The sequence below is a fragment of the Aulostomus chinensis genome, chromosome 18 (assembly GCF_037954235.1).
Source record: "Aulostomus chinensis isolate RoL2024-O1b breed Wild chromosome 18, RoL_Achi_v1.0, whole genome shotgun sequence".
Classification (NCBI taxonomy): Eukaryota; Metazoa; Chordata; class Actinopteri; order Syngnathiformes; family Aulostomidae; genus Aulostomus; species Aulostomus chinensis.
Genome location: NC_141337.1, coordinates 18,552,187 through 18,575,909, shown reverse-complemented (window position 1 = coordinate 18,575,909; position 23,723 = coordinate 18,552,187). Strand labels below are relative to the sequence as shown.

General features: G+C 44.5%; 2 protein-coding genes across 8 annotated transcripts in view; both read left to right on the top strand.

Annotated features, from left to right (window-relative positions):
* The window catches only part of LOC147245549 (nucleosome-remodeling factor subunit BPTF-like), a 32,091-nt gene extending 15,364 nt beyond the window's left edge, over window positions 1-16,727 (top strand). For 2 of the 7 annotated variants that reach the window (XM_086185967.1, XM_086185966.1), the window contains exons 13-32: window positions 146-1,739; window positions 1,836-1,960; window positions 2,116-2,244; window positions 2,360-2,510; window positions 2,614-2,737; window positions 3,354-3,600; window positions 4,080-4,268; window positions 4,650-4,780; window positions 4,866-4,977; window positions 5,067-5,308; window positions 6,183-7,347; window positions 7,495-9,047; window positions 9,161-9,243; window positions 9,425-9,650; window positions 9,772-10,283; window positions 10,385-10,561; window positions 10,788-10,980; window positions 11,206-11,290; window positions 12,788-12,974; window positions 15,248-16,727. In XM_086185967.1, coding sequence (XP_086042093.1) covers window positions 146-1,739; window positions 1,836-1,960; window positions 2,116-2,244; window positions 2,360-2,510; window positions 2,614-2,737; window positions 3,354-3,600; window positions 4,080-4,268; window positions 4,650-4,780; window positions 4,866-4,977; window positions 5,067-5,308; window positions 6,183-7,347; window positions 7,495-9,047; window positions 9,161-9,243; window positions 9,425-9,650; window positions 9,772-10,283; window positions 10,385-10,561; window positions 10,788-10,980; window positions 11,206-11,290; window positions 12,788-12,974; window positions 15,248-15,287 — 7,265 coding nt within the window. In that variant the 3' untranslated portion in view covers window positions 15,288-16,727. Of the gene's footprint in view, window positions 1-145; window positions 1,740-1,835; window positions 1,961-2,115; window positions 2,245-2,359; window positions 2,511-2,613; window positions 2,738-3,353; window positions 3,601-4,079; window positions 4,269-4,649; window positions 4,781-4,865; window positions 4,978-5,066; window positions 5,309-6,182; window positions 7,348-7,494; window positions 9,048-9,160; window positions 9,244-9,424; window positions 9,651-9,771; window positions 10,284-10,361; window positions 10,562-10,787; window positions 10,981-11,205; window positions 11,291-12,787; window positions 12,975-14,490; window positions 14,885-15,247 lie in introns of those variants that run through there. The other 5 variants (XR_015110207.1, XM_086185968.1, XM_086185969.1 and 2 more) reach the window with 5 other exon arrangements.
* A 3,538-nt stretch (window positions 16,728-20,265) lies between these two features.
* Window positions 20,266-23,418, top strand: kpna2 (karyopherin alpha 2 (RAG cohort 1, importin alpha 1)). Its single transcript, XM_086185972.1, has 11 exons — window positions 20,266-20,284; window positions 20,468-20,582; window positions 20,665-20,805; window positions 21,245-21,333; window positions 21,415-21,683; window positions 21,781-21,875; window positions 22,007-22,270; window positions 22,394-22,627; window positions 22,713-22,895; window positions 22,980-23,129; window positions 23,214-23,418. The coding sequence occupies exons 2-11, from the start codon at window positions 20,526-20,528 to the stop codon at window positions 23,298-23,300; spliced, it is 1,569 nt and encodes a 522-aa protein (XP_086042098.1). The 5' UTR covers window positions 20,266-20,284; window positions 20,468-20,525; the 3' UTR covers window positions 23,301-23,418.
* The last annotated feature ends 305 nt before the right edge of the window (window positions 23,419-23,723 follow it).

Here is a 23,723-nt window from a genome sequence, read left to right as displayed (position 1 = left end):
GTGATTTCTTTTTAGATGTTTGTTATGAACAAATATTTCCACTAATGAGACTCAACTAAAAAGAACTGCCTATTGCAGAAACTGCTCTCAAAAATGTGACCTTCTGCTTCCAACATCCCCTCACCTCCTTTACTCATTATTATAGAGAAAGTTGAAGGTCCCATCCAGAAAGTTCAGCACCCCAAGGAGGAGGAGGCCCCTGCATCAAAGCCTTTCTTTGATGTTGTGAATGTCAGTGAAGGCCTTCAGTTGCGAACAGCGTATAAGAAGAAAGTAAAGCTTTCCAAACTGGACGGGCTCTTGGAGCGCCGGGTCAAACAGTTCACCTTGGAAGAGAAGATGAGACTAGAGCGGACGCGACAGTCAACCCTACTGTCAAAAATAGCTGGCCCCAAACCTACTTCAGGTGTGAAGGCTGAAGGATCTGCAGTGACGAAACAGCAGCCTGCTGTGACTCCCTGTGTTAAAGAAGAGAAGGACGAGAGCCTACAAGTAAAGGACTGTGTGGTTAAAAAGCTTGACTTCGACCAGACTGAGATAAAAACAAGTAACATGGATGTTAAATTAGACTGTACAGCAGCCAACCACAGCAAGCAGACAGGGATCAGCCTTGTTCAAGGGAATGGTCAAGAGGCCACACCCCACAATGATATGAAAAGTGGATCCATTGCAAGCCCTGGGCACAACAACAGTAATAAAAATAACAGCCATAACACAGAGTCAATAGAAAATGAAGGGAGAATGCAGATACCAGAAGTGGCTAGATTGGGAGAGAATGCAAAGAAACGTGGGTATGAGGAAATGGAGCAAAGCACAGGACCTAACGATCCAGAGAGCATGGTGGTGGATCAAAGTAATGCCAGTCCAGTGCAGGTTAATGGGGAAGCTGCTATCACTGCTCCTGCAGACACAAACATCAACTCAGACCACATCCAAGTTGATATTAACGAGCCCCCAAAAGAGTCTGTCAAGTCTCTAATGAATGGAAACCTCTCCCAAGGTGATGTGTCCAGCATAGATCATCCACCCCCCCTGAAGGTCCCAAAATTAGAGAACCATGTGGCAGAAAAAGCAGACCATCTCGGTGCAGTACGCAGTGAGAATCAGGATGCACCCATGGACTCTGAAGGAATGATGCCTGCAAAGATTTTGTCCTCAAGCCCCACAGCCCTCAATAGTAAAAGAAGTGTCAACTGTAGTAGTGGTGAAGATGTAAAGACTTGCACACCAGGTGTCATAACCATGAACAGCACTACAGACACTCAAAATGCCTCAACACCCAACATGTCCAGCGACATTAGTAAGCCTGCTGTGACATCTCAAGCAGCAGATAACACAGTCCCCTCTTCTATGTCTTCCACCGCTAAGTCAAGTTCCCTGGCAGCATGTCCAACTGTCTCCCAGACCAAACCAGTTACAGATGCCAAGCTGGGGACTTCTGTTTCAACACCAACCAACCCCATGATGATAAGCAAAGAGTGTACCACTAGAGATCGAGTGAGTCTTGTCAGGTTCTCCAAATCGAAGAAGGCGCGGTCCGGCACAGCCCTGCCGTCATACCGCAAATTTGTCACCAAGAGCAGTAAGAAGAGCATCTTCATCCTGCCAAATGATGACTTGAAGAGGCTGGCAAGGAGAGCAGGCATTCGAGAGGTGCCTATTTTCAACTACAATGCTAAACCAGCCCTGGACATATGGCCGTACCCTTCACCTCGACCCACATTTGGAATCACATGGAGGTTTTTAAACACATCCATACCTTTGCAGCATGCAGCATATTGAAGCATGTATATATCACACTGTCTCGAGAATAAACAGCTGATGTGCCCTTTCAGGTACCGTCTTCAGACTGTGAAGTCCCTGGCAGGTGTCAGCCTTATGCTGAGGCTTCTGTGGGCTTGTCTAAAGTGGGATGAAATGACTGTGAAGCCATCTGCTGCTGTGGGAACAACTCGGAAAGGTGGGAAACTGCTGAACCCTTCTTTACCTGTGTTGTTCCTTTTATTACCCTTGCTATATGCCATTGAGAATGCATCCTTCCATTTTTGTCTCTCACTTTTACTTCTCTCTCTGCCATCAAAATTTTGGTCATCAAACTAATTTGATTCTCAACAGAAACTTCAGACACAGATATCACCACAACTGAAATTATAAAACGAAGAGACGTGGGGCCTTATGGGATTCGCTCCGAATACTGCATCAGGAAGATCATATGTCCCCTTGGAAACAGAGACTCGCCTAAAGGTAAATGATACAAATTTATTGGGGAACAATAACAAAAACTTCTACATTTTAAGAATGTTCAAGACTCTCTGCTGGAGGACTGTTCGCAAACTTTTGTTTCTCTCAATGTGAATAGAAACCCCTACTCCACAGAGGAAAGGCCTGCGCTCAAGCGCCTTGAGACCCAAGAAACAAGAGCCAGCCAAGCTGACTGGGCCTATTGCTGTAGAGACCTGGGTTCCTGAAGAGGATCTGGAGCTGTGGGAGATCAGGGCTTTTGCAGAAAAGTTAGAAATACTCAGAAATCATAACAGCATAACTGTCCAAAATAACACATTCTGTTGATGGGGCACTGCTTCCCTAGTCTGTCATTTTTTACTTGTATTGCAGAGTGGAGAGGGAGAAGTCACAGGGAATGGATCCATCCAAGACTGGCAGCAGTTTGAAGACGGCTGAGGATGTCAAGTCCCATTTGGAAAATCAGCTGAAACAGGCTCGACTGGCAGCACAGCAGGTGGGGACACTGCCAAGCTTTACATTTGTCACCAGCTTGTATACCTCCACACCCGCCCCAGCTATGGCCTGTGGGATTATTTTTTCAATGCAGCTGTTCGTTCCATTCTCATTAGTGCAATTTCTTGGCTTTCTTTCTTAGATTTTGGCACAGATGTCCACTGGGAATCAAAGATGATGATTTGTAACTGACCCATTCTTGCTAACCCAGTATCTCAAGAATGCTATGAGGGAATTTGGCACAAATGTCCACTGTGACTGAAAGATTAACTGAAAACATTTTGGTTGAAGGGCAAGGTTACTGTGATTGTTATATAGCGCAGGGGCATGTGACCGCCATGTAGTATTTCTTGTTTAAAAGTAGTCTTGTCAATGTTGTATCATATTTTGTTTTGAAAAAGGGCATCGAAAAGCTCTTGCTATGTGATCAAATGAAGTTTCTCACATCTTTTCTGAAAAAAGAAATAAAATATAAATTTGGCATTGTTCAAGCTGTTAGAATTAAGGGTCTGAGGGGGAAAAACAAGTTTGTCTCCATGCCAGGTCATCTTTTAAATGTAAGGATGCTGATATGTCACCAAATTACATTTATTTTGCCGTTTTTTTTTTTTTTTTAGAAACGCATGGAGCAGCAGAGACTTGGTACAACTGCCCCCACTCCCACAGCCATAACTACCATCACCACTTCATCCAGTCCTCCCAGCACACCAGTGTCCTCAGGGCAGAGGACTAATCAGGTCACTCCAGGAGCCAAGATGGTCCTGACCTCCAAACTTGGCTCTCCGGTTTCCTTCCAGCAAGACAAGACCCTCCACCAATCTTTTACGTCCTGGGTCAATCAGGGTCAGACAAACAAGAGCTCAGGTAAGCCAGTGGAGGATGATGGGAGTCTTCATCATCTTAAATCCTTCATGGAATGCTTTGTAACAGCTATTTGCTTCTCATCATCTTCTGTCAGACACAGGCAAACAAACATTTTCTCAAGAACCTTTTTTCAAGTATAGCACTTTATTTATTTTTTTAGTTGTATCTTAAGCATATTCCTGGCATTTGCAATCCCTGGCATTTAATCCTTGGCATTTAACTTTTTTTTTAGTTGTATTTTTGTCCCTTTGTGAATGCAATTGGCTTGTTAAATTGACTTTATGGCTTGTGGTGTCCACTTTCAGTGCTTTGAAAACTATATGTTCAATATTTCTGATTCATTCAACCCTGTGGGTTATCAAAACCTAATTACTTGGTGAATCAACAGCCCCTGGTTTTCAAAAACTTTAGCCATCCAGTGGACACCACAGCTCTAGACTGGCAACTGTGGTGGCCCTTATGGGTGTGCATGACTGCAGGTGGCGTGGTGTGTCTTGCAGCCTCCACGGGCTCGGTGGCCACCATGGCTAGCAGCATCACCACCTCAGACCAAACCTTCCAGATCGCTGGCAGCCCAGTGACTGTGGCTGGTCAGGTCATCACCGCCAAACTACCAATACCTGCTAACAGCAAGATTGTCACACTCAACATGCCCACTACTCAAGGAGGTAGGGAGCACGAGGATCATCCATTTCCCTTGGTTCAGGCTTAAATTCAACAAAATGGATGGAACAACAAAGGCAAATCTGATGAGTGAAAGAAAGTTTGGTTCTGTTTAGCCTAATTTGAATTTTATTTCATTTATTCATTTATTGTCTTTCGATGGAGCTTTTATCAAGTATCCAGTGTATCCTGCAGATATCTCATGAACTTTGGGGCTTGTGTTTTGAATTGCTTTGGAAATACTCTTTCAACCTTTTAATTTTAAAAAAGTTCCAAAGATCTACGGAGTGCATGTCTTGCCGTTTCTCAATGTCCTTTTCCTCTATCACTGCACATACCCACTGCATATTTGTACCTCTCTTTAACATAGTTGTTCTTGTCAACAGTCCAGCAGAAAGTCGTGGGCATTTTTCCTTCTGGGCCTCCTGCAAACCTGAGGACGTACAGCACACTACACCCTACAACTGGCAACATCAACCTCAAAGCCACCAACTCTGCCTCAACAACCCCACAACAGGTATTCTGCCTTTCACCCTCAAAATTTACTTGAAGATGGTAACATATTAAAAGTCATGATTTCATCTGTTGTCATTTTTTTCCAGTCCTTCAGAGTAGGAGGTCAAACACAGCCTGGCACTACCCTGAACCAGTCATCTACCCTGTCTACCTCTGTGGGCACAGCAATGGTCAGAAGTCCAGTGTTGCCTCACCAAGGTGTTCGATCCAGATGGCACTTTCCATTCTTTCCCCATTGTTGTGTATGCCACATGGAAGTAAACAAAATTTTACTCCATCCCCTCCAGGCCAACCTCAGCCAGCTTTGAATCAGATGGGCCGTGTCCAGTCTGGAAACACAGCTGTGCTCGGTTCTGCACCCGTGCAGACAACTGAAGGTCAGAGAGCAGCAGGTCTTGCATCATCACCTTGCACAGCTGCCACAGGTCCTGGGCAGCCCCCTGTGGCTTCCTCCCAGACAAACAGACCACAGCAGGGTCAAGTCAAACTCACAATGGCGCAGCTAATGCAGCTAACACAGGGTGCTCAGGTGAGGGCCACATTTTCCCTTTCTTTGTCCTTTCCACTAATATACAATTTCTTAGCTGTGCCAGTTGCACTTAACTGGTTTCATTCTTGAAATGTTACACAATTTGTGAGTATATTTTCACATAAAAACTTAGGTGTTATAAACTCACAGCAGATTCATGAATACCTTGGGAAACTCTTAAATTCATTGTAAGAACTTGTGCATGTTCACGAATTCCGGTCCCACCTTGCGACAAGCTGCATATATCCCCATGCATAAATAGCTATATAAAGGGGTGATAATTAGTCTGAACAACCTATTGGCTTCCAAATATTACATATAAAAAGAAAGCATAGTAGAGATAGAACTTTTCCAAGGAGAGTTTGGAGTTGTTTTACTTGAAGTAGTTCAAGGGAGAAATACTTTGTATTGAATAAAAAGGTTTTTCTATTTGTATTTATCATCCAAAATTTAGAAAACACGTGTAAAGTCAATTTAAATAACCCTTTCACCTTTTTCAGAAACTTAATAGAAAGCTAAACCTGCTAATTGCCAATTCATTTGGTGAAATATATGTTTCTATTTTTTTATGTTTAAATTATGTGTTTATTATTTACTACTAATGTACTTTATGAGAGTATAAAACAGATTAGAATTGTAAGTTATATGTTCAGAGCTTTTTTTGTCCCTCGAAGGGAAATTTGATTTGCATAAAACAAGCAGGACATGGGACATCATAGCAGCACATAATAAAGCGTTTATCTTGGCTATCTCTAAATGTTTACATTGTTTGAGGACTTGATTTGATATTTTTTGAAGTTCCTGTATAACTGCAGGTGTAGAATGAACATGCCTTTCTTAGCTAGTAGTGAGATTTCTTTTGTGTGCACTTCAGGGAGGAAATCCAGGTCTGACAGTGGTGATCCAGGGTCAGGGCCAGACCCAGGGTCAGTTGCAAATCATCCCACAGGGTGTTACAGTCATCCCGGGCCCTGGTCAGCAGCTAATGCAGGCAGCCATGCCAAATGGCCAGGTCCAGCGTTTCCTCTTCACTCCCATCCACCCATCTTCTTCAATCTCAACTTCAGGGCCCACCACTGTTTCCTCTACAAAGTCTACCACAGTGCAGATCCCAAAAAACCAAATGGCAGTTCCAGCTCAAACAAGAGCACAAGTCCAGACAACTCCTTCAGTCTTAGCCCAGACCCAAATGACAGCCCCTCTACCTGCTCCAGCCCAATCCAACACAGCCTATTCCTCAACACAAATACCAAGAATGGGGTCCACTCCAGCCTCGGTCCCCATCCCATCCTCTATCCCCACCCCTACCTCAGTCCCTCTGCAAACCCAAGTTGTAGCCTCTGTGCCTGCACCAGTAGAAACTGCTACTGTGACCTCATCACAAACGCAAGTTTCCAACACTATCCCATCATCAGCCCAAGCATTATCACAGTTATCCACTCCTGTGCCTGCCCAGGCTTTGTCAACAACATTGGTTTCATCCTCTCCACCAGCCTCAGTCCTAGCAAAACCAGAAGTGGTGAAATCTGTGCCTGCCCCAGCACAAAATGCTGCCCAAATCATGGCCCAAACCCAAGGCCCCACCCTTTCCCCAGGCACCCTTACCCCTACACAAGCTCAAACTGCAACTGCAACTGCTCTGCCTGTTGCAGGACAAGTTGCAACCCAATCCCAGGTCCAAATGCATAGTTTTAGGCCTTCCCCACCGTCAACATCAGCCCCCGTCCAGATACATGTTACTGCTTCCTCGCCTGCATTAACCCCTGTCCCAAATGTCATGGCTGCAGCCCAAGTTTCTTCTAATTCTGCCCAAACGGTGGTTTCTGCCTCCCTCCCATCTCCTGTCCGAGTTCCAACCCCTGCCCTTGCCCCTGTCTCTGCTCCTGTCATTGCTGTCGTGTCCACTCAGATTGCTGTCCCATACCCAGTCAAAGCTCTGACCCAAATCCAAGCTACAGCTCCTGTTCCCTTACATGCTGCTGCAGCCAATGCTGTGGTCACGCCTGTCACAGCCACCTCTACAACACCATCAGTGCCAGGTAGAGCACCCACCACAGTCCCCACACACACACACACATGCACAGACACCCATCAGTATCAGTTGAATACAATTCTTTACTTTTGTATACATTTACTTTTAGCTGAAAGTGTGTAATAAACTGCCTGTCTTCTCCCTCCTATTGTAGCTCTGACGGAGCAGAGGGTGGCCCAACCACAGCTTTGGAAGTCTGCTTCATCTCAAGCTCAGACTCCAGTTCAGCCAGCACAGCAGGCTGTGGCTCCTGTTCAGCCCCCTGTCCTGGCTACTGTAACTGCCTCCGCACCTGCATCAATCTCTACACATTCACCTATTATCCCTCTGCCTCAAGCATCTCTCCCTCTGCAGTCTCAGCATCCCCCTGTTGTCTCCATGCAGCAGGTGTCTCAAATGCCAGTTTCGGCAGTACAGGTTCATACAAAGGGATTACCAGTCTCTTCAGTCGTTACTACAGTGAGACCCACCCAGCCTCAGCTCCAACCCCAAGCCCATGCTCACCTTCAACCTCAGCCACAAGCCCAAGTCCGTGCTCAGATTCAAGTCCAGTCCTATGGCCAAGTCCAACAAATGCCACACATTCAGGCTCAACAGCATCTCCAGTCCCAAGCGCAAGCCCAAATTCACCCCCAGATCCGAGTTCAGTTTCAGCCACAAACGCCCCAACCACCCCCAGCCCAGATACAGCCCCTTGCTCAAATTCAACCTCAGGTGCAGTTTCAGTCCCAAAATCAAACCTTGCCCAAGGTTCAGACACCTGCCCAGACACAACTCCAATCACGTGTCCAACCTCAGTACCACACACAGGTGCAAGCTCCACTTCAAACACAGGTGCAAACCCAACCTCAAGGTCACCAACATCTTCAGGTCCAACCGCAACTCCATACTCCCCAACAACTTCAGGTCCAACCGCAACCCCATGCTCAACAACAGCTTCAGGCCCAACCACAGCAGCATGCCCAGCAACCATTTCAGGGCCAAACACAACCCCAGGTTCAGTCAAAATCATATACACAAACTCAGCTCCAGCCCCAGATCCAAACTCAACTTCATCCCCAGGTTCAGGTCCAGTTTCAGCCACAGAATCAGATTCACCCTCAATCTCATGTCCCGCAACAACCCATAGTCAACACTCAGTCACAGGTTCAAAGTCAAATTCAAGCCCAACCCCAGTTTCAAGTCCAGTCACCACAGCAGACCCAACCACTTCAGGTCCATGCTCAACCCCAAGTGCAAGCGAAGCTCCAAGTCCAGTTTCAGTCTCAGAATCAAACTCAAGTTCAAGCCCAGCCTCAGCTTCAGGTCCAGTCTCCTATCAGGCATCAGCTCATCACCGTTCCAGGGCTACAACAACCAGTCCAACTCCTCTCAGCCCTTCCACCTCATGTTGCAGCCCAGATCCAAGCCCAGATCCAGGCGCAGGCTCAGGCTCAGCAGCAGGGTGGTACAGTTTCCCAGCAGATCAAACTGCAGCTTCCTATCCAGATTCAGCAGACAGGGGGACAAATTCAGGCACATCAAATCCAGAACATGGTGACCATACAAGCACCAGCGAGCATGCAGGAGCAGTTCCAGAGGATGCAGCAGCTCAGAGAGCAGCAACAGCCACCACCAACAAAGAAAAAGAAACACCAGGAGGCTAAAAGGGAACAAAAGGAACAGAACCTGCAGTCAGTTAGCCCCGGGGATGGCATCCAGAAACAGGTGTGACACTAAAACATTAAACAGTCTCCTGCAATGTGTTTCTATATTTCAGATGATATCTACTTGTAGGTATCAATATACTGTGAATATATCCATGTATTTTCTGTTATCAGATAATAGTGAAGCAGAATGCCACAGCGGAGCAGCTGAAACAGAAGAAGACCTTGGCTGCAGCTGAGCGAGAGGAGAACCAGAGGTTTGGATCTCATTAATCACTGAACTGTTGAACCCTTTGACAAGTAATAGTCTTTCTTGAGAATGACTGCAGTAACTCTATTAACTAGTTTCCCATCCATTTGTACTACCAAAAATGGGAGAAGAGAAAAAAAAAAAAGAAAACCAATTGAATGTCTGACCTCGGTCTCGTCTCGCTTCAGAGTGATCGTGTGCAACCAGGTGATGAAGTACATTCTGGACAAGATTGAGAAGGATGAGAAACAAGCAGCTAAGAAGAGGAAGAAGGAGGAGGTGGTGGAGCAGAAACGCTCAAAGCAGAATGCAACCAAGCTGACCGCATTGCTGTATAAGCACAAAGAACAGCTGAAGGCTGAGATTCTGAAAAAGAGGGCCCTGCTGGACAAGGAGCTGCAACTGCAAGTACAGGTCAGCATATGTTCAGCTGTCATCAAGATGATCAATTCTGTGCCTGTCTATCAGATATAGAATACAAAGTGAAGTTAAACATCTATGAAGTGGCATATAAAACATGTTGTGTCTCTCGTAGGAGGAGCTTAGGCGGGACATAGCCAGGCTTCAGAAAGAAAAGGAGAAAGCACGAGCTGCTATTGCTCAGGCCGCTGCAGCAACAATCAAAGCAGCTTCACATTCTTCCCACTCCTCCCATTCTTCCCACTCTACACATTCCTCTCACAGTTCCCACTCGGTGACCTCACCTTCCTCATCCCATAAACGCAAGCGGGAAGAAGAGCGAGACAAAGACAGAAACCGAGATAGGGACAGGCATCACGACAAGAAGCGGGACCGGGACAAGGACAGAGACAGATACAGAGATAGGGATAAAGAAAGAGATCGGGATCGAGAGAAGGAGAGGGAACGAGACCGGGAACGTGATAGACATCGGGACAGGGAGAAAGAGAGGAATAGGGACAGAGGCAAGGACGGAGATCCAAGTTCATCAAAACACAAGAAGAAGAAGAAATTCTCCTCTACCTCAAAGGACCACAAGAAGGACACAAAACTGTACTGTATCTGCAAAACACCATATGATGAGTCAAAGTAAGCACCCGACTATTTTAACTGCATCTCAAGTAACCACTGTAATGTTAATGTAATGCTCACTGAGGTAAATGCCAGTCATGATGGTGTTTTTCCCTCAGGTTTTACATTGGATGTGACCTGTGCTCCAACTGGTTTCATGGCGCATGTGTTGGCATCACAGAAAAGGAGGCTAAGAAACTGGAGGACTTTGTCTGTAATGATTGTAAACGGGGCCAGGAGGGAGGAAGCAAAGAGGAACTCTATTGCATCTGCCGGACACCCTATGACGAATCACAGTATGGCTTCTCATACGTTTCTTAACTGACATTAGCTGTGAGTTTAAACGCAAGCAGAGACCATCTTGTCACATCTATGACCCCATTGCTTTAGAATGATGTGATAGTTGGCCTGATATGTTTTAAGTGAGAATGAGGGTCTGTCAAATCCAGCTCAAAACTTTCTCACATATATAGTGTGTTTCATTTGCCTTCTAACACAGATGTGTCTGATTCTTACCTACAGGTTTTACATAGGCTGCGACCGCTGCCAGAACTGGTACCATGGGCGCTGTGTGGGCATTCTCCAGAGTGAGGCCAATCACATCGATGTGTATGTGTGCCCACAATGTCAGTCAACAGAAGATGCCATGACTGTCCTCACGCCACTCACTGATAAAGACTATGAGGGGTTGAAAAGAATATTGCGATCGTTACAGGTACAGAACCTATTTTAGAGTTCCCTGGCTCCCATTATATTATTAACTTTAGGGCCGTTTTCTGGTTAAGTAGGGGTTTGGGCAGAATCAGATGGGACCATAGCAGACTGCTGACCTAAGGATAAGACTCACCAGTTGTCCATATTGTGTCAGATGTTTCTTGTACAATAGAGCAAGAATTGCACTTGTTAGAATTGGATTTTGTACACCTTTTTATTTCCACAGTCTCACAAAATGGCATGGCCTTTCCTTGAACCAGTGGATCCCCATGATGCACCTGATTATTATCGTGTCATCAAGGAGCCAATGGGTAAGGAGATATGATCATCAGCCGTGTGTGTGTGTGTGTGTGTGTGTGTGTGTGTGTGTGTTCTGGCTTTATGTGGTGCAGAAGGGTACACTACTTCAGCAGATTGAATAAGCGAGCTATAATGAGCCTTAAGCCAGAGTTCTCCATCTTACATGACTCTTTTAACCTGGCTAGATCACCTAATAACTGCCTCCCCATTTCCCATTGGACCGGGTTTTGTTCAGAGCTATAGCTTGAAATAAGCTATGCATAGCACCGCTGTCTCTCTCAGCACATCATCTCCTTTGGAAATCAGGTTCTCTTTGGAGGAAATGTTATGTAAACATGTTGATCCGTACAGTAACAAACCATCCAATTATAGCAATATATAATTGCAGTAATACTCAGATGCATACAAATATTGACATTACTCTGAGTTTCTACATCACCGAGTGAGTGCATTTAGGTTCCTGCCTACTCCATTTTGTTCCTGTTTGCTGTAGCGAATGGGAATCTTTTAAGTTTTGTAATGAATCTCATCATAAATGACCAGAATGATTAAGGCCCAGCATGATTTTACGCTCTGTCAAGTCTGCAACACTGTAGCCAATAGACCTAGTTTTTATATATGCGACAGTTGCACAGTGGCAGACCGAAATTCACATCTCTTGACTGTAATTTTCAAATGTGCTCTATCAAGGTAAATGTTGAAGATGGCTAAAATGTGCCTCAGGCATGTTGAAAGCAAACAGGAGGCATAGAGAGGTCAAATCGGGATATCGGCGTAATGTCTGAATTACACCGGCAGCAATGGTTTTCCAGCATTTCTCTCAAAACTGTTGCGTTTTGCTGTGTTAATTGCTCTTCAAAACTATCCCTCATTATGACCTCATTCTCTTGACTGAAGTAGGTGAAACACCTCTTTGAGTGCACAAAGCCTGAGAAAGTAGACATGGGTTGATAGGGCAAGTTGATAACCACTGTCATGATACCCATAGTCTGTTTATCCAGTGTTATAAGTAGTGTTTGGGTGGCCATGCAGTTTTTCAGGGGACTCCTATGTGATTTTCAAACTTTTTGTCCACATTCCAGCTGCCGTTTATTATTTGTCGAGTCACATAGTGATGAAAAATACCCCAAATGGACAGAAAAGCGTCCAATCTGGTAATTCTGGGAGTTGGAGATTTGAAAAGTGTGCATATAGTGCACATAATAATGCGGGGTCACCCAGGCTGGCCGCTGAAATAGCAGGGAGCCAGTGTCACCTCTCTGTCTTCATCACTGGTCATCTTACTGGGACACTAACACCTGTCCCGTTACTTCTACTATACACCGAGTTGTCTGTTGTGGCTGTATTACCCTTGGAAGGCCACTCCCCTTCAAGTTTCATTTCAAGACATGAACATTAACCACTTGACTACTAAGGCAAGCGAGGATGCTGATGAATTGATCCAGGTAATACTTGATGTTTCTTTCCAGAAGTAAACTGACCTGATTCTCTCTCTCTCTCTCTTGCAGACTTTTCCACAATGGAAAGCCGCTTACAAAAGCGACATTACCACAAGCTCACAGAATTTGTTGCCGACGTGACCAAAATATTTGACAACTGCCGCTACTACAACCCCAATGACACACCCTTCTTTCAGTGTGCCGAGGTGCTCGAAGGCTTCTTTGTGCAGAAGCTGAAATGTTTCAAGGCGAGCAGGTAAATATTTGGTCCTCTGCCTGCAGAGTCTTTCCCAAGTTTTTTTGTCCTGGTCCATGCTGTCATTCGCATGCTGTAACGCTTTGACCTCACTGCCTTATTCCTTCTGTCATGTGTCGTGTTTTTTTTTTTTTAATTTGTGCATTTGAAGGCTGTCATTCAGTTGTTTTTGTTTGTATCACCACTGTATGTATTGTGATTGTATTTTACAATAGACCCTTTCCTTGCACCGTGCAGAAGTTAAAAGAAACATGTCAACTTTTTGGAAATGCAGTTCTTTGCCATCTTCCCCAGAGCTCGACAAAAAGCTTGATACTCTGCACTCCTGCGTGTGTGTGCATCAGGAGAGCTCCGACCATAAGAGAACAGCTGATGAGGCAGACTGCTATTTAGCTTGGAGCAGTGAATGGGAGTGGGTGGTAAACGTTGGCGTACTTCTGTCAGAAGTTATTTGATAGGTTAGCGGTGTTACTACTTGGTGATAATCACTAGCAAGTGCTCTTGTAGTCACCAAGAAATTTGTGTCTTCATTTTGATCTCAAGTTTGTTCTAATGCCTTGTGCTCTGTCCACGCAGCACCACTGCATGAAGTGATCGCCCTCTCATACCCAGCCAGTCGTCTGTATTTGGCCATGACAGGCAACGGCTGGGCCCCTTGGGCTTGTATCACCTCACGTGTAATCACAGACTGTACAACTGGACTCTTTCCTTTATCAACTCACTGCTTATCAGAACAAAACTAGCAAATTTCACTTAATTTTATTTTTGCTCCAACCCCCCCCTTTGAGGATCGAAGATCAGACTTTCCTGAAACCTGTTCAGGAGTTGAATCTCAGTCATTCAAGGACGGTTGTACAGTCTGTGATGGTTGTATATTGTAGTGCAGATGCAGTGCTATAAACCCGAGTCACATTCTTTTCTTACCAGTTACAATAAACGTGATTTATGGTCAGGCTTCGATGGCACTGCTTGGAGACGGTACAAGGCATTAGTACAAACTTTTGTTTCTTTCGACAGATTTTTTGGGGTGCTGTGTCAATCATTGTGCCCATTCAGCAAAACAGTTGTATGTATCAGTTTTTAAAGTGACACGTTCTAAAATGATGAAAGGCTGACTTCTAAATGAGTAATGCGAAAACTTCCCAGCTGCTACCATTAATTGCACTAAGCTAACTAGCAGTCAGCCTTTCTCCGTGGGTCTGAGCTCCCTAAAGCAGCGCAGAGGAGAGAAGGCTCTGTTTTCATGTTTGACTCTATGGGGGATGGACAATCAGCAGTATTTCCCCAGAAAGGGGCATGTTCCTTTAAGGGTTGCATGACAATTAACTGAAACCAGCCAAGCCAAAAGTTAAGACGATGTATGCGATGTCTTAACAGAAGTAAGTTTTGTATTGTGTATCATCTTGTGTGTGTGTGTGTGTGTGTGTGTGTGTGTGTGTGCGCGTGCGTGCGCGCGTGTGTGTTCTTGCTGCATGCCTTTTCATTTATGCCATCCCATTTTTCTTCTTTCTTGCAGATTGTCAGATTCTTAAATGGGCCAGTCTAGCTGGAGTCTGGACTGGAGGCTGGGGGTCTCTTGTAATAATGGCATGTTTTGTTTTTTAAAATTTCCAAAACAGCAACCAATTACTTAGAAGAACACGCTCTTGAACACCAAATGTGCTTTCATGAAAATGCCACCAATGTCTCATTTTCACTTACCATTTGCAGTTCTAATATTAATTAAAAATAATCACAGTAATCACAGTGAAGCAGCCATCAACTGATGTTAACAGGCCATCACAGTTTGATATCTGAGGGATTTTAAATGCATTTTAGTTCATTTGTATTTATTTTCTGAGTTGGATTGGATCATGTTTTGACCACACAAAGCTACATATTTTATTAAAGAGATATTTATGAGAACTATTGTTTGTTCCCTCCCTTTGACTTTGATTTAAAGGTGGCTGTCTTGAATGTACATACTTTTATCATGTACAGTGGCTGTAATATATGTCTGTCTTTGAAAGTTTTAAATAATTATGAAGCAAATCATTTTAGATTTTATGCGACCAAAATGTAGTCTGAGCAAGGAACTGTTTGTAACTGTAAATAACTGGAAGATCTCTCTGATAATAGACATTCCCAGAAACTCCCACCAACATGACCGCAGGATCCTCCGGCGATCAGTTGCGATGTGTGTGTCAGTGCGCGCGCGTGTGTGTGTGTGTGTGTGTGTGTCATCACTGTAGAGATGTCACAATGCAACTTTCCCCTCTCTCCAATTTCTGTAGGTCTCAAAACAACAAGCTACAGTCTTCATCAGCCACTTAGAAAGCATCGCACATTGCTGAAATAAAAATGCACTTGCCAAGAATATGGCTTTTCTGAACAGTAACTGTGTGACAGACTGCCTCGTCCTGCGTTGTGGGATCTGCTCCTCTCGACTTGCTTGTTCACAGAAGCGTTTCAGCTCAAAGGGACCTACTTGGACCTGTCGTCACTGATAGGACTGCACTGAGGAGTGTGAACACCTGAGGCATTTCACAAGAAAGTTTACCTCAGAGAAAAGACTCAAGGAGCCCTCATATTTTCATGTACTTTATTTTTGGTCTTTTATTTTTTTCTTTCTCATTAAACCCACCCCCCCCCCCCCCCCCTCAGAACATCCTTGTCATCATGTCAGAAAAGAAGTAGGAGAACAGAATGAAATGGCTGAGTCACGTCCTATCATGTATCGAGAGATTTGTGTCTGCATTCAAGGTGGAAACTTCCTGTCCCGTTTCCACTCGTCGGCCAGTCTGAAGTGACATGAAAAGACAGTTGTAAGTGTCTGGACATCTGTAGTTTGCTTGGTTCAACTTCTATAACCCACCTGAAAATTACCGTAACGCTGTTGTCAAAAGAATCGTTCTGCAATGGCAACTGACTGAGAAGGATGAAACTATTTGAAGGTTCCTGCCCTGTTTGTAAAACTTTGTCAGATTTTGACTTGATTTCTTTTTTTTGTATTACAACTGAAGAAATATTGATGTATATGGAACTTAATAAAATGCAAAAGACTGATTTATTCCTTTCTCTGTAGCAATGACGCTTGTAAAAATTAAAATCATCATCTTGATTTCAGGACCGCAGATCCCTTGAGCGGAAAAGGACAAACAAAACATTTAATTTTTTATAATTTTGACTCATCTCACCATAAGGGCTTCAAACAGGATATAATATATTTTCTGAAAGCATACATTTTATGTAGAACATACATTTTGGTTAATAAATGCTACATTCATTACATTGAAATGAAAGTTCCCATGGCTGCTAGAATTTCTTGTAAAAACCTGAATTTTAATCTATACGTTTCAAAGGTTTGTAAAGTGCTTGGATTTGTAATTGCATTATTTTCATAGCAATCTGTGGGTTGTTGACGCCTTTATTCAACTATATATATGTATTGTTGATCCCATGGTGGTCTGGACATGTCCAGGGTGTCCCCTGTCTCTTTCCCAATGAGGAAGTTAGTTTCCTTACAAGTAGTCTACATGATCTGAGAGCTGGGATTGAACCAGAAATGTAGCTCAGCACTGTATCAACTTATTCTTGATATAAATCTGTGATAAATATTGTGTAATGTTCTGTTTCTATTCAATTTTTGAACGCTTGGTCCAAGCTCCTGTGATAACATTAAGATCGATGCACCGTTTCATAAAGATGATCATTTTTGTGCAGTTTTCCAGATTGAATCCATATTTTAGTAAGAAATCCCCACATCTTTGGACATTGCACCTCAAGTCTTCACACTACAGTATCTATCAACAGGCTTTTGTGTATTTTATTTTCATGTAGATGGAATGAAAGCAGCAGTCCAGTGACTTGAGGGGGGGGGGGTATGGAGTGACAATGGGGATGATGGAGCAAAACTTGAAAGGGAGAAAAAGAAGCAATTTTATGGGAGGAAATGGAGGAACCTAAGAGGGAGGGAGGGAGTGACAGCTACAAAGAAAAAGGAAGATAATGCAACTATTTTTACTCCACCTGGTCTAAGTATTTTCTGACAGGTACATTACAACAATGTTTTAATTTGTAAAGATGACAATCATGAGAAGTTGTATGCTCATATTCATTTTTAAGTGAGGGGTGAGAACAATCAAAACTGTTGGTTGCCTTTTTCCTCTTTCTTTTTAACACGCACACATCTGCACACATCTGCCCCTCAAAAAGACTGTTAGGAGGGACAGTAGTAACTTTGTAACTTTGGATCTGTGATGCTGAAAATTTCTGATCGGCTGAGTACTTGCAGCAGGGACTTTGAAATTTGCAGTGGATACGGGATTTTAAAAAGTTGGGGAACAACCGGTGTTGAGTGACTTGTAGCGTAGTTCATCATTGTGTGACTGTGTGTACCATTTACACTTCAAAAGGACTGCACAGGGAGGGACATTGCAAATGTAGTTTAGCTGTAAGTATACAGGCGATGACAAAATTTCAAAAATCGACTTTGGAATTTGTGGTGCCTTGAGTTTTGTTGTATCTGACGAGTCTGGAATTATTTTGTGATTCAGTGTGCATTTCCTCAAAGATTATTTGGTTGTAACACTGGTTTCAGTGAATTTATTTCATTTTTAACTTATTCAATTGTTTGGATACCCAGTCCAGAGGGTTACTGGAGCCCTGCCCTAAAGCCAGGCCTAGGATAGGGGCCTGTGTGTGAGCACCTGGTGGCCGGGGTTTCGCCCATGGGGCCCGGCCAGGCCCTGCCTAAATGGCCACATGGGCTCGTCCCCCCATGGGCCCACCACCCACAGGAGGAACCGGAAGGCTAAGGTGCATTGTTCATCGGGCAGCAGACCAAGGCAGAGGCCTCTGTGGTCTGATCCCCTGCTGTAGAAACTGGCTTTTGGGACATGGGATGTCACTTCTCTGGCAGGGAAGGAGCTGTCGGTCTCACCTCAACACATAGCTGTGGTTCTGAAACCTAAGTCCTTGGCAGGGATTGGACTCTCCTTTGCTGGAGTTGCTCAGCTTGAGAGGCAGAGGGCTTTCCAATTGCCCCCAGACTCTCTGCCTGTACATTGGGGTTCACCCCAGTGGACGAAAGGGTTGCTTCCCTGCAACTTTGGCTTGGGGAAAGGGGCCTGACTGTTGTCTGCACTTGTGGACCGAACAGCAGCTCATAGTACCCACCCTTTTTGGAGTCCCCTGGAAGGGTGCTTGATGGCACCCCACCTGGGGACTCCACTGTCCTTCTGGAGGACGTCAACACTCATGTGGGTAATGACGGTGTGACCTGGAGGGGCATGATTGGATTGGAGGAACGGCAGGCGCGACCTCAACCTTAGTGTGGTTCAGTTATTGGATTTGCCTGTGTCTGTGCAAGTCACAGTTTGTCCATAACAAACACCAAGTTTGAACATAAGGATGTCCATCTGTGCACATGGCACGAGGACAACTTAGGTCGTAGGTCTACTGGTGCTGGACGCAGTAGTAATCCCCGAACCCGCTGGTGGACACCAGAGGTGAGGAGAGCCGCAGCTGCAGAAGGAAGCCTACAGGGCGTGGTTAGTTTGTGGGTCTTGAGAGGCAGCCGATTGTTACTGGTGGGCTGAGCAGTGTGAATTTGGTGAGGCCATGGAGGATGACGATCGGCTCCGAAGAGCTTCTGGCAAACCGTCTGTTGCCTGGGGGGGGGGGCAACTTGCTCATATTGTCTTCAGTCAGGGCGGGAGGCTGCTGACATCAACTGGGGAGACAGTTGGACAATGGAAGGAATACTTTGAGGAACTCCTTAATCCCACCAACACGTATTCCATAGAGGAAACAGAGGACTTGGGGAGGAGTCGTCCATCGCAGGACCAACACATAGAGACAGACAACCATTCACACTCACAGTCACACCTACAGTCAATTTAGAGTATCAATCAGCCTCGTCCTCTCTTGATGTCTTTGGACTGTGGGAGGAAGCTGGAGTACCAGAGAGAACCCACACAGGAACAGGGAGAACATGCAGACTCCACACAGAAAGATCCCGTGCTGGAGCCGGGACTCGAACCCGGAAGCTTCTTGCTGTGAGGCGACAGTGCTGACCACTGCACCACCCAACATGCAATCAATAAGTAGCAATTAGTTGTTCTGTATCTTCTTCAAGGACATTTCAACATCATCATCAGGGGATGTGCGGCTCAAACCAGCAACCCTTTGGTTGCTAAGTGGCTTTATCTCCAAAGCATGCCGCCCCTGAAATGAAAGGTGACAAACCAGGTTTCCCTATGTTTTCCCTTCATTTTATGTAACTACTTCCTCATCCTGTGTTTCCCAAACCTAATGTAACAACATGGCCCCATCAGTTCCATTGTTCTATTTTTTCGAGCTCACACTGCCATTATCAATGCCTATCAGGCCTCCCTCAGTTTTTTGTTTGTTTGTTTCATTTTAAGTGGCTTTTCACAAGTTGAGTTAAATCTTTTGGAATAAATAGCACCAGATAAAAACACTAAATTCTGTAAAAGAGGCAAGAAATTTCTGTGCAGACAAAAAGTGTTCACTGGGCAGCATATAACCATAAATGTTGATTAATCTCTTATAAGGACTCGACATCTAAATGCTATTGAATCAAATTGAATTCTGTGGCCCTCTACATTTTCACAGTTGTTCAGGGATTTTTCTACAGGAAACAAATAGTCTCACAGATAAAAATTAAACTAGACTATTAACCCAAAGTAATATTATCAGAAACAATTTTTTTATGTGGCAGCAAATAAAAAAATGTCAAAATATGCACAAAGAAGAAAGTGCTGAACATTGTCCACTTCCTTCCAGGGCCACAACAACAAAAAATAATCGCACATGTCATGTCAAAAGCACACAAATGTGCAAAATGGTAACAAAATCCTAAATGACCTTAATTAAACCTTATTTGAGCTTTACAAACTTGACATAAATACATGGATAATGTAGGGGGCGAAGTGAAGGTAGCAGAACAACACAATTGTATTATTATTTTTTTATATATATTATAAATGAGCAAACTTTATTGAAGGGAATTTTTGTCCAACTGACCCCACTTTGGTCAGCTCTGGCCAAAAAGGAATTTTTTCTTTATTTTTTACCACGCAAATCGATGTCACTTCAGTATCGTTCCTGTCGTCGGTAAGGAAATCTCGCGATGTTACTGTGCAGTGACATAATTTCCTGTGCGTTTTGGATTCTTTTGAACAGTCCAATCAACGGGGGCGGCTGGATGCTCCTGCTCGAACAGCCCAATCAGAAGGCTCTGCTGTAGGAATTTAAAGGTCTGTGCGGCATTTTCTGTAGAAGTACAGCCTCTACGCCAGAAGCAGGTAAGCATGTGTCAGTGGCTCTGGTCGGTCTACTGAAATTGGCCGCTTTTATCCCGTGCTACCCTTTTCTTTTGTAGCGGTTACTGTGGCTATCAGGCCGGAAGGGTGTTCCAAGATCAAACTGGCCGACGTGTTTTGGTTCCTGCGAAGGTTGCCAGCTAACTCCTGAACTTCTTGTGATAGGGATCCCGCAACAAAACTTGTGTTCACTCCGGTTAACCTTCCCTGCCACTCTGAGAAGATGTCTGAAAACTGCGCCCGCCTGAACAAGTTCAAGAACAAAGGCAAAGACGCCAACGTAAGTGTTAGTCAAGCTGCTCAGCCCGTCGTCCTGTTGTCGCTGGTTTCATCTGTTGGGTTCGTCTTTGACACAAACTCAGGAGCTTCGTCGCAGGAGAGTGGAGGTGAACGTGGAGCTCCGCAAGGCCAAGAAAGATGATCAGATGTTCAAGAGAAGGAATGTGGCTGCGCTTCCGGAGGAGGCCACCTCTCCCCTCCAGGAGAAAAAACAAAACAGTCAGGTATGAAGAGAAGTTGAAATTTTCATGACGACACAAATTAGTTGACGAGTTGATCCAAGAGCCAGTGTTGCCACAAAAAAATATCGTCACGATGCTTTTTTCCTAAAGCCTCTGCGTGAATACATTGTATGTTGTACTGATCAAAAATAGCATTCAAAATAAGCAGATTTGACTAAAAAGTTTATATCCCTGTGTATGGGGAGTCGTTGCACGGTTTTTACATGATCCCTATACAAAACCTTTGGTTTTTTTTTAATGATCTGTCTGACTGGTGTATGTTAGAACCACTGCAAAAAATGCTAGAAGCTAGAGTCTTAACTTTCCACATTAAAATGTCTAGCTACATTTTCATAGGGGGAATATTCCATTATTTGCATGGAACAGTTTTATATGTTGATCCTATGAGTCATCGCAATTTTGTGTATGAATCTATTTGCAGACCTCCAGGCAATGGACAGTTGAAGAGATCCTCACAGGGGTGAACAGCGGCAACATAGAAGTGCAGCTCCAGGCCACACAGGCTGCAAGGTACTGTTACATGGAAAAATGACCTTTCCTGTCTAGTCAGAGAGCACAGTTACAAAAATCAGTGTTTTGTCTCAAATGCAGGAAGCTGCTGTCACGTGAGAGACATCCTCCCATTGACCAGATCATCAGTGCTGGTCTGATCCCCAAGTTTGTGGCCTTCCTGGGGCTCAAGGACTGCCCTCCCATCCAGTTTGAGGCTTCCTGGGCTTTGACCAATATTGCCTCAGGGACATCTGATCAGACAGCTGCTGTAGTAGGGGGTGGAGCAATTCCTGCCTTCATTAGCCTGGTCACATCCCCCCACCAGCACATCAGTGAGCAAGCTGTCTGGGCTCTTGGAAACATTGCTGGTAATAAGAATTTTTATTTTCTAAGAAATTTTAATCTGTTTTGTGAGCAAACTCCTTTTTTTTTTTTTATTTTAATGTGCTTTATTTTCTGCCGTAGGTGATGGATCAGCTCTGAGGGACAGGGTCATCAAGCATGGTGCTTTAGCCCCACTGCTCAGTCTGCTGGCAGCCCCTGACTTGTCTGTAATAAATGTTAGTATTATAACACATGTATTTGTAAAGTGTGTTCTCTTGGCCACCACTAGATGGTGCCCCAATGCCAATAAATCCAGTCCTGACTGTCAAACTGACACCTGTCCTCTTCTTCCTTCCTGTCTTTACAGCCTGGCTACCTAAGAAATGTGACATGGACAGTGTCAAACCTTTGTCGCAACAAGAACCCCTCCCCTCCCATGACTGCCATCCAGCAGATCTTACCTGCTCTAATACGCCTCCTTCACCATGATGACAAGGAGGTGTTGGCTGATGCTTGTTGGGCGGTTTCATACCTGACGGATGGTTCCAATGACCGCATCGAAGTGGTGGTCCAAACTGGCTTGGTTCCTTGCCTGGTGAAGCTTCTTGACTCTGGAGAGCTGTCCGTTGTAGTAAGTATCAAAGCATAGTCATGTTTTTGTTCCTGTTGAGATATTTGGAAAAACAACATTGGTTAGCTCCTTTTTGTTATCACCCACGGGCAGGTTTTAAAATGTCCTCTTTCACCCCCCCAGACGCCCTCTCTGCGTGCCATCGGGAACATAGTAACTGGTACAGATGAGCAGACTCAGGCAGTGCTTGATGCTGGGGTGCTGACCATGTTCCCACAACTGTTGTGCCACAACAAAGCCAACATTCAGAAGGAGGCGGCCTGGACTCTGTCCAACATCACTGCAGGAAGGGACACCCAAATCCAGGAGGTTATCAATGCTGGCCTCATTCCCCACTTGGTTAATGTGCTTGTGCGGGTATGTGTTAGATTTGTTTATGGGGGGGTGCTTATTAATATGTTTACCCCGAGTGGCTCATAACTTTTTGTCTTTTTTTCTGCAGGGTGACTACAAAACTCAAAAAGAGGCTGTATGGGCAGTTACCAACTTCACCAGTGGGGGCACTGTGGAGCAGGTGGTCTGCCTGGTGCAATCTAATGCTCTAGAGCCCCTTCTGGATCTGCTCTCCTCCAAAGACAGCAAAATTGTCCTCGTTATCTTGGATGCCATCACAAATATATTCTTGGTAAGTGCATTTTGTTGCAGACAATTATGAATAAATCCCCACATGTGTTTTGTTCATGGTGTATGTGATGTGTTTTCCCATCAGGCGGGGGATAAGATTGGGGAGTCCGATAAACTGTGTCTGATGATTGAAGAGTGTGGAGGACTGGACCGGATTGAGGCTCTTCAGTCTCATGAAAATGAGATGGTCTACAAAGCAGCCCTCAATCTGATTGAGAAATATTTTTCTGGAGAGGTGAGTGTTTAGCAAACCACAAACACTTCAAATGACAGTGACTTTTAATGACACTCTTATTTTTTTTTTTTTTTCCATTCAAAGGAGGAGCTGCAGACTGTGGCCCCTGAGGCAACCACTGAGGGTTATGCTTTTCAAATAAGTGAAAACCAGGGCACTTTCAATTTCTAGATGACTGCTGTGTTGGTCTTGGCTGTACTGTAACCTCAATGTTTAACTTGTTGTGAATGTGATGTCATGTCTTTGTGTGTAATGTACATACTGTTTTATCACTTCATAAAAGATTATTGTAAATAAAGTCATGTACAGTGGGTTTTTTTTCCTCCCCCCCCCCCCTCTTTTTATGTTCCTGGAATAACAATGGAAGCAGTGATTCTAAGGGTGAATTGAGAGCATTGTATTTAAAAGTAGGCTGGTGCCAGATTAGTAGATTAGCGTAGCCCAAATCAGAGGGCTGAGACTAACAATTGTCCTCTTCAGCGTGGTACAATCAAAAGTGTGTCAGTCAGATAATACCACCTGCAGAGGAAAACTGTGTACCTGTACACTAAAGGGCGGTTCAAAGACCATCAACAAAATGCAAAGCTTGGAGGG